The sequence below is a fragment of the Physeter macrocephalus genome, chromosome 4 (genome assembly GCF_002837175.3).
Source record: "Physeter macrocephalus isolate SW-GA chromosome 4, ASM283717v5, whole genome shotgun sequence".
Classification (NCBI taxonomy): domain Eukaryota; kingdom Metazoa; phylum Chordata; class Mammalia; order Artiodactyla; family Physeteridae; genus Physeter; species Physeter macrocephalus.
This window is the reverse complement of record NC_041217.1, coordinates 115,452,411-115,463,338: the sequence shown is the minus strand read 5'-3', so window position 1 is coordinate 115,463,338 and position 10,928 is coordinate 115,452,411. Positions and strand designations below refer to the sequence as shown.

The 10,928-nt window shown below is 35.2% G+C and overlaps 1 protein-coding gene across 3 annotated transcripts in view; it reads right to left on the bottom strand.

The window, feature by feature from the left end:
• ADGRL4 (adhesion G protein-coupled receptor L4) overlaps positions 1 to 10,928 on the bottom strand; it is a 113,831-nt gene that overhangs the window by 22,976 nt on the left and 79,927 nt on the right. For all 3 annotated transcript variants that reach the window (XM_007103450.4, XM_007103451.4, XM_055084506.1), the window contains 2 exons: positions 9,071 to 9,291; positions 8,875 to 8,941 (listed from right to left, as the gene is read on the bottom strand). In XM_007103450.4, coding sequence (XP_007103512.2) covers positions 8,875 to 8,941; positions 9,071 to 9,291 — 288 coding nt within the window. The remainder of the gene's footprint in view (positions 1 to 8,874; positions 8,942 to 9,070; positions 9,292 to 10,928) is intronic.

Below are 10,928 nucleotides of genomic sequence, written 5' to 3'. Positions count from 1 at the left end.
GACGCGCAGGCTCAGCGGCCATGGCTCACGGGCCCAGCCGCCCCGCGGCATGTGGGATCTTCCCGGACCGGGGCACGAACCCGTGTGCCCTGCATCGGCAGGCGGGCTCTCAACCACTGCGCCACCAGGGAAGCCCGGTACACATCTTTAAAAAGCTATAAATAGTAGAACCCCCATAGGTATTTATAAATAGATAAATCAAGATTATAGTTACTAGATCTAGTGAAAATCTAGTAAAACATTATCTCTTATTACATGCTATTACTACCTTAATTTCGATGTATTACCGAAGCTTTTGGGAAGATTAACTGAGATGCTAAAAGGGTTTTGTAAAGATTAAAAGACTATACAAACGTAAAGTGAACAATAATTCTAATTGACTGTCTTGCTCTACCAACATCCCTAGTGTTTCCCTCTCACCATCTCATTATGTAACATCCCTCAATGTAAAGCTGCATTTATACGAAAATACCAGGGATGAATTTCACCTTGGCTGGTGAAATTCTAATTGAGCTGCTTATTTCTTATTGGGCTTGAGAGACCCAAGGGGTTTCTTTTCCGATATTTTCTTGGATCCATAATTTTTATGAAGTTATTCAAATTTTATGAAATTTTTTAGAACAAGTCCCAAGAAGATTATCTGTGAAGGTATTTCCGGTAAGAATATAACTCCCATGAATGGGAATACATTGAAAACTACAAATGTATTACTTATGTTAAGTTCTTTTTTAGCATCACTTTTCCTTTTTTTAAATTCCAGCTACCTGTTTCAAGAAGGTCAGAATAATATGAAAAACTAGCTAAATGTTATAGGCTCTGAAGTTCTTATTAATACATAATATGGAGAAAAGGGTAGAATACTGAAGTGCCTTGAACCACAGAGGTCACTAAAGATGCATCTAACAAATATGATGCCATTAAATTAACACATGTAATTAAAATTGTTATCCACAATTTAAAATTTACAATGAATAGTGTTTCTAATATAGCTTCAATGGGGTCATCTAAAGGACATTGCCCAAACTATGATTTTAATTCTCTTCCTTATATTTATGCCATTTAAAGAAAGCTGCAAATGCACTCCTATAAAAGATACTTAAAAACCAAGTCTACACTAGTAGCTCCCAGTCAAGAGATTTGGGAGTATTGCCCCCCATGGGACATTTGGTTGTGTCCGGAGACAGTTTTGGTTGTCATACTTAGGTGGTGATGGTGGAGCTGGTGGTGATGGTAGAAGCCAGAGATGCGGCTAAACTTCCATACAGCACAGGCCCCACAACAAAAGATTTGGTCCTACGTGTTAATGATGCCACTGTTGCAGAATCTTGGTCTATCATACATAATTCTTCCTTTCAGTTTATATATTCCAATTTAGCCATTAGACACCACAGTAGATAAAATTATCTAGTGTTGGCAAAAATGTCAGAAAACAGACATTCTTATATATTGTCAATGGAAGTATCAATTGAAGTAAATGTTTCGGAGGCAATTTGGAAATTTAAAAATCTGCCTCTACTTGCATTTGTAACTTTTTTAAAAATTGAAGTTTAGTTGACTTACAATATTACATTAGTTTCAGGTGTACAACAGAGTGATTTGATATTTTTATACATTATGTACCATACAAAGTTATTACAACATTATTGACTTGATTCCCTGTGCTGTACATTATACTTCTAAAAAGCACTTCATAACAAATTTGTATAATGGATTTTTGTAACTGTATTGAAACGATTCTCTTGCAGTATTATTTGTAAGAAGAAAATCAATAAGGAAGTGGTTAAATAAATTAGATCATACTCATAATATGCAATGATAAAAAATGGTAGAATTGTATGTTCTAACAAGGAAGGATGAATATGATACATTGCAGGTTATAAATAATTTGGGTTATTTGAATTTATAATCAAATTTCTTGCTTACATTTATACATATGTATATGCATATTTATGTGCGGTATATATGTATTTGTGTGTGTGTGTATGCATAGCAAAGGTCTGGAAAGATACAAAGTAAATATTAAGCAAAAGAGTAGTCAGTCATGGAGAATATGAGTATGTTTTGAAATGTTCACTTTTTACTTTACATAGTCTTGTAATATTTGCATTTCTTTCAAGCTTGGGTAATTTGCGAAATTTAAAAAAATGTAATAAGAATACATCACATAATAATAAATATACATAGACATGGTCTGTCTTGTAAGGCTTATGTGAGGAATTCAGTTTTGAGTAGGTTTTAATAGTTATTTCCTAGTGAAAGGGAATTAGATTGTAGACATAATTTGGAACAATTAGAGGAGACCATCACAAAAAACTGAGTGGAATTCTGGGCAACCTAAAAAGACATGGGTACGGGTTCGTGCCCTGGTCCGGGAAGATCCCACATGCCGCGGAGCTGCTGGGCCCATAAGCCATGGCCGCTGGGCCTGCGCCTCTGGAGCCTGTGCTCCGCAACAGGAGAGGCCAAAACAGTGAGAGGCCCACGTACCACAAAAAAAAAAAAAAAAAAAAAAAGACGTGGGTAAAGGAGCAATATAGAAACACTGAATTATAAGAGTTGTGATTTAAATTGAAATGAAAGCTCTCATTTTTTAAAGAAAATGCCTTATTTGGACACAGCTTAATTAGTATTTGCCTCAATCCAGCAAATTAAATTCTTCAGTACTGAACATATCTATGAGAAACTTCAATTTCTACTTAAAAGTTAAATTATTTTCACAAACTCTTCTTTATATTTGTGTACTTGAATCTAATCATTTGCACAGTTTTAGTTGAAAGAATTCAGCATGAAAGATTAAAAATACTGAAGAAAAGAAAAATTATGTAAATTATCTTCAGTTTGCAGCTTGCTTTACAAAGATTTAGAAATCTCTTTCTTGTACAGCTCAATCTTTCAAAAGCATGGCTAGGTCTTTTCATGCATAGTTATCATCTTAACATTCTAAATGTAGTGATTCGTAGATAGAATCAGTGGGGTCAGTGGTTCACACTTCAGAATTCTAAGAGATCCTTAATATTAATGAGTAAACACCTGAGGAAGTACTTTTATTTGATCAATGCCGAAAATGTTGCTGCTCAAATACCTAAGTAGTTAACACTTATCAGAGTAGATTGAAAGCTTGAATCTTCCTTTGAAACAACATACCTAGGGGTAGAAAAAGCCACCAGTGCGAACTAATTCAGTGCTTATTCATTTACATATTATCTTAAAGGCATCATCATTAACTCCAAACCAGACTTGCCCCAGGGCTCCATTCATAAAAACAAGCAAATATCATTTACTGGGAACTGGTTCTTACTCTATAGAAGAAATGCAAGGATTCCATGTAAGAATTAAACCCATTGCCAGTTGTTCTATAAAAATGTCTTTTCCAAGTACAAATCTTCCCAGATTTATTCAGAGAAAGCTGAGAAAGCAATTTTATCTCTCATTTAAAGCCAGGCATAACAAAGTCACCACTAATTATCTATTTAAATTTGAAGGCTCACTTACTTTTTATCTTTATTCTGGAAAATAAATACTATTTATTCTATTAAATTTCTATTGCTTCTCTTTAAAGACATTTCACACTTTGTTTCATTTCAGTTAACGTTTTCCAGCGGAGTGTACTAGAGACTTTTAACAAATTCCATGTACAAGCACGGTTATCATAATAATATCTTGCTATAATTAAACAAATGCTGTCATATCTTCACCAATATTTAAAAAACTATGACCTATGCTTATATATATGTATATATACATACACACACACACACACACACACACACACACACACAATATTGGCCGAACATACAGTACCTTGCTTACAAAATTTTGTTGTGCAAATTATGGTTTTAAAATTAGTGTTTTAACTTAATTTTTAATACAAAAGGTAAAGCTAAGAAAGCCGAAGATGTCCTCCAAATTATTGTGTATTTTCCTTTTTTAATTTTTAAAGAATAGATGGTTTTTCTAAAAAAAATGTTTTGTATTTACTATATCTTTGTTGTGTTGGGCTGGCATCATTATCTTCATCTTACATGTTAGGAATACAGAACACAGAACAGTCATATAGCTTAAGAAAGATCACAGGGTGTTTCTTCTTGCCTTATTTATTACCATGGTCTTTATTAATGGATCAATTAAAATACACAGATAATTATTAAGAATTTGCTACCTTCTGTGTTCTGGGGTGATCAGTAAGAGGGTTGGTAGTTTTACAGTGTAGAGTCCACTCATGCATAGAGAATGCATTATGAATGTGGCTGTGTAAAAAATTCGTTTGCAACTCATTGGGCTGTGGCCCCTAAGGTCATGCAACAAGTGGCATTGATTATTGAACAAGTTATGGTCAGTGAATCAAGAGACGCACAGCTCTATGTTGGGTATTTGGATGTGGGAGATGAGTAGTGTAATGCAGAGAGAAAATTATCATGTGAAACAAAACAAAGCATTAAAAGTACTATTTCGGGTTTGACTCAAAATTCTATGGGAGCATGTTGAAGAAAGAGATTAGTTACAAATCTGGAAAGGTTTTCATGAAGTTGTGCAGTAATTAATGATAAGATTTCAGGCAACAGAGTTTTGCACAAGGTTGTAGGATTATTGAGTGCAAAGAACCAAGAAAATATCCAAGGAACAGCAAATATTCGAAAGAGGATAGAGTTCTTAGGTGAGTTGTTTTGTGGAGATATGCAGTGTGAGAAAAGGCTGAAAATAGGCAGGGTTCAGCTAAATTACTGAGAACCTTATACACCAGCCTATGGTATTTGGACTATAGGCAACGGGGAACTATCGGCAACGGGATGAAGAAGGCAGGTCATAGACTCAACTTCATGAATGTGAGTTCCAGCTCAGGTACTTACTAATTGTTTGGTAAACTGTGTAACCACTCTATGCCCCAATTTCTCCAACTTCAAAATAAAATAAATCACACACACACACACACACCCATTTTTCAGTTGTTGAAGGATTAAACTAAATGTGCTAACATATGGAGAATGTTTAGCTTAGTATGAGGAATATACAAGAGCTTAATATTAATGTTCTTATTTTTCTTATTAATTGTTCCCATTATGTGAGCTGAGTTTCGGGCAGTTTATTCTGGATAGATTAAAATGAAATGGTACAGAATGGCAGCAGAAAGACAGATTAGAAGGCAACTGAAAAAGTGGCAAGTTAAAATGAAAAGGTGAGCTTTAGATTAAGACAGAACTAGTTTAAAGTTTTAGCCTCATTATTTATTTGTAGATTTCAGTGCCTTGGGCCAATCACTTAACATTTTGAATCAAATTCTATTTTTCATTAACTATAAAATGGGATGATGACAATGTAGGTGATTTAAGGAGATTGAGTATTGAAGTATTAGCTGTCTGTTTTTAAAATTAGTAGCTGCTCAACAAACTGTAAATTTAAAAAAATTCCTATTATTGTTATTAATATTATAATCTTAGTAAGGAATAACAATGACTCAAAGGGATAACAAAGGCCTGACTGTGAAAGTAGAGAAGAAATGGGTAAGTTTATGGAGGTAAAAATTTGGTAAATAGTTAATGACATGTAGACTAGGGAGTGATGAGTCTATGTAAAGATGATTCTTGAATATTCTTAATAAAAGACAGATGATAATTTTGTGATTTCTGGTACTGCCTTATTTACAATAGCAACTATTTTGTCTGTGCCCTTTGTTTTCCTTCAAAAGGAATCTGGCACGCTTACAGGGCTGCTTGGGAGACACTTAAGTTCACACTAAGAATCCACTGTATGGAAAGTATACTCTGCTTCTCTCCCCATCCACAAACGAGTTCCTCATCTCCATGATGACTTCCTCTTCCACATCTCACCGGTATCACTTATATTTTATTATATGATATTCTTTGTCATTTGTTTCATCTTGCTTTCTCCTCATTGATACTATAGTGAGCAGGGGGTAATTCTTATATTTCCTTTGTCCTCCCATCATGCCCAGACCACCCAATTAACATGGTGACCTTAATGATATGGATTGGCATCCTGTCCTACCAGAATATCCCCAAACATAGGATGACAATTTTCAATTCAGTAAATCTGTGTAGATGACTGTTGGGGTGGCATGGTTGATTCTAGGATATGTTCCTTCATTGGTAAAGCTCAGCTTCTCTGCTGCTGGGGGCTGGAAGGGTCTGATCAGCTCTTGCGGATGGAGAGAGCTTCGTGACATCACTTTGGTTTAGGTTGGTTCTTATTACTGCCGGTAATCTTGGCTTATGTGATGGCTTACACTTAGATGGTATATGTGATTTTTTTTAGTGTTTATAGTATTTCATTTCCATCTTGGCCCCTTCCATTTTTCAGAGAGGGCAAGCCATGCCACCATTCAACATCACCTGTGCTCAGCCTATTTTCTTGCTGTGTATAACTTCACTTGACCTGACAACCTTCTGGGCAGCACAACAACTTTTCTTCCCCTCTCTAACTTTGCTGTGCTTATAGGATAGCTGAAGCTTTTGTGTGTTCGCCCTGTCATTTTATTCCCAGGCACACTCTATAATAATCCTTTTCCTTCCTGCTGTCAAGGGGATAGTCCAATAAGCATGCAGCCTGCAGGAAACTAAAAGCAAGTCTAGGCTCTATGTTCACACTTGACCCAAAGTCAGGGGACATATGTCAAGCTGTCATAAAAATTGTTCATATATTGCTCTTGTATATCAAGGAGACATGAAAATTCCACAGTCACATCAATCCGGGATCAAGATGAGAGTTTTACTATTTCTGATTCCATTCTCTACAGACCTTTTGGAGTACTCCTCCACAACTTGTCTTCATGGAGATGGGGGAGTACTTTTTTTTTTTTTACACTGGCAGGGTAAGGAAAAGCTTTTCATAGAGAACAGTGCACTCCCTCAAAGGCCAAGGACTCCTAACTCCAAGACACGACCCTCTCAGCCCCACTCTTTAGTCCCCTTACTGGGCTACAGCTGGTCCTACTGTCTCTTTGAAAGACCCATGGGAAGTGTCAGGTCCAAACTATTGGTGGCTCTCTTTCAAATGTCTGGGTGCTCAATATTTCTTTTACTTTATCTTTGAATGCAATACTATTCTGGGACAACAGGAAAACTTTTACTTAACGTTGTATCATACAGCTGAATAATAATAATAATAATAATAATAATAATATGCCAGCATTAGCACAGAAAGCCAGAGATCACTAGAGTAAAGGAATTCACTTCCATTCAATAATTATTTAAAGAATTTCTGCTGTTTTCAAAGATATAAAAAAGATAAACAGTATTCAGTTTTAGACTCAACCGAAAGGCCTTATCCATTTCTTAAGTAGCCTGACCCTCTAGTTAAATGGAATGATTATCATACAGAAACCGTATGGAAGATATATTGGTTCATTAATTTCAGACTAGGACAGTGTGACATTGTTCATTTAGGCTTCTAGGAAAGTTTACAGGACTCATTTTTAGATAAGCCCATCTAAAGTCTGTCCATCTTACTATAAGATAATCCAAAGTTATCTTTTCCCTTATAGAAGCAAAAGTAAAAAAAAAATAATTTCAGGGAACACTTTCTATTTCTTACTTTAGAGAAATATGCTCCTATTTTTCCTGTTTTCAGGAACTTTCTAGCCCACTACTTTCCTCTAAACTCTAAGAATCACTGATCCAAAGAACTTTCACTTATACAAAACAATATGAGAGATGGTCCACTCTGTAGAGAAGGAATCAGTAAAATTAGAAAATTTAGACAGTGCTTTCACACAAAATACTCATATCAGGGCAACGCATGAAAACATATGGATGGGACACATTCAACCTCTATTCTCAGGTGGGTTGAAAATTTTGGAATTCTAAATAAACTAACTCTGAAACTGTTTTAGCTGAAATCTTGCCAATGTTTTCTTTTTATATTACTAGATTCACTGTGAGAATTATAAACAATTTTCTGTGATGATTAGGAAATATAGTTACTGAATGCACTTTATTTCACCCACACCATTAAAAAGTAAACCTTGAAGAAAACTCTCTGCTTTGCATTTCAAGTCTTTCTCCATTTAGCAGCTTCCTCACACCCATAAAAACACATGGGGCGAGAATGAGAGGAAAAAAATTCAAAAAAGATAGCTAGCTTATGGTCAAAACATATGGGACAAAGTTGTCCAAAATATTGTCACAACTCCTCCATTGACAATTCACTCTATTGTAGAGCCTTGTCAGACCTCCCAGATTCATTGACAGACTATTATATTCAGAGAGGCTTTGAAAACTTACGGCACTTAGAAATGCTCTGGAGACATATAAAAATGTCTTTATTTAGAATGGAACATATAACACCTACCAAATTTGTAGGTTTGAAACCACTTCCAATAAGAATTAAAAGGCCCTCTTCCCAGCTGAAATAGGGCTATCAATATATGACTTGCCTGCTCATGGGAAATAGTGGGTTCTTGTCTCTGATGTCGCAATTTAGTTTAAAATCACTTTCGTGATGACAGGGTACATAAGGATGATAAAACTATAAAGATGACAGTCTAATCTTCAAAGTTCACTGATCATTGATAAAAGATTAAATAACGTAAACATCTGAAATGCCAGATTATCAGCTGGTTGGCACACTCTCAGTATTGAAGTATGCTGAGATACTACTGAAAAGTGAAAAATGCTTTTTCTACATGTAATGCAAAAATACATCCTCCCAAGAGGGGCAAATGAATTATAATAGCTTTGAGTTTAAAATGTATATTTTTCTCAACAGTGATGCAATATATGTACAGTATTAATAAATGATTTATTGTAAAGTGCTCAAAATTATTTTTCCCCTCAAAGTAATGCCTGATTTTTGAGAATTTTAAGCACCCTTAAATTGTAACTTTTTTTGAATTCTAGCCGCAATTTTATATATACTTACAAGAATGATTAGACATGCTGGTCCTATAAAACTCCAAATAAAGTTGTTTTCTGTGCTAAGCCAACATCTGAAAAGTAAATAAGAGATAAAATCTATATATATGCTTGTATGTACTTCAACAAAGCAAAATTTTCAATGATATACAAAGCTTATTCAGAATTGCATTCCAAGGATTTATGAGATCATCTTAACTTACACTTTGGTGGTGCCATAATACCTATATCCTAATGATGCTGAAAATCCAACTACCACAGCTGGGCTGAGATAGCCAAAGATATAAAAATTCTTGTGCAAAAATCCCTTGTTGTAGATGACTCCTACAACAATGAGATAGAGGTGGATGCCTTCAATGCACATCCATGCAAAGGCAGCTAAAAAGAAGTAATGCAGCAGCCCAGCAATGATGGAACAGAAGAGCTAGAAAGCAAAGAAAGAAACCATAAGCAATGTTTACTTTAACATTATTGTAACATAAAATCTTGACTTTCTCCATAAATTATGCCATTTTATATAATGTTGGTCACAATAAAATATCCTTGTCAAGTGTCAGTTGTTTAAACTGTACCATTTCCAACTAATTTAAAAGAACTGTGCTTCATCATAATGTGAAACATTCACCAGTCCTGTAATAGAACTAAGTTGCTATTCTTGTCCAGAGATTTATACTTTTTATACACTTATATTATGTGATAAATTGTGGATTAGTCACATGATTATCTCACAGTGACTGTTATGATTTGAGTTGATTTCTGTTTTGGAGCTGCCTTTACTTTCCTTTATTTTAATCATGCTCAAAGAATGAAAATTACTGCTAATACTATGTTAAACAAAACATCATAAATAATTAAGAGAAGGCACTGAATTTACAAAACAGACAAATGATGATATATTTTACAAAAATATCCGTTATATGATCACTTGAAGTTACAAGATTATCAGGTAAATTTGAGATGGATTTCAGTTAAATATTATTTATTAGTATTGACTTCACACTTAGAACTAGAGTTAGGCTTATAAGAAATAACAGAAAATGAAATAGTTATACACTTCTGTAGTAACAGAACTAACACAATCTATTACTGGTGAGATAACATAATAACATTTACATACTTATTGCACTTAATAAAATAGAGTATAATTCAAACATAATGAGATTACCTACTAAAATACATTTGAGAGTACTATATAAGGTTGGGGATGGTGATTAAAATTTGGGAACCACTTCAGTGAGGAAGTGAGATTTGAAATATGGCTTTAAAATGGGAAGAATCTGATAGGTGAAATAGAATTGAAAATAAACACTGGTGAAATAGAATTGAAAATAAACACTGTAAGGAATAGTTTTGTGGCGAGGATGATGGTGGGGTGAAGCTGAAGGAGGAATTGGGCATTGGAGGATAGTGGGAGGTACACAGAATTGACAGCTGTTATAAATACCACTGCAAAACAAACAAACAAACAAAAACATACGGAGTTTACAGTCTCCTGTAGGCTATTTAAAATAGGTGCTTTGTGGCATCTACTTCAGAAGAAAACCTTGATAACTGATGGTTAGTCTCAGTAGTTGAAAGATGACTAATAAGAATGGAAATATGGAGGCTTTTGTGGCCATGTTGATGTACTTCTCTGGTCTCCAGCTGCAGGGCGGGTTGCAGCTGCTATACAGGAAAGCCACTGATGTGCTCACATTCCCTGATGGCTGCTGACAGCCATTGACTGAGCACAGCAAGACATTCCTGTTCTTGAGAGACCTGCCATGTGACTTTGGCTGAGGGTCTTCTCAAAGGACTCCTTGACAGGCAAACTGGGCTTAGAACTGCACTGCTGTGTAAAGTGCTTCTACTCACTCATCCTTTCACCTTTCTTTCCTTCACTCAGGCTCAGGCCTGCATCTTGGTCTCATGGCTCTCCAAGTCTCTCTCTTCCCGTTTTCTCTCACAGCCATTTTGCTTAATAAATTTATTGCTTGTTTTATCCCACTTTAGTGTCTGCTTCGAGGATGACCCAGACTAGCTCAAGATGGGAACTATTTGATAAGGCTCTAGATCAATAAT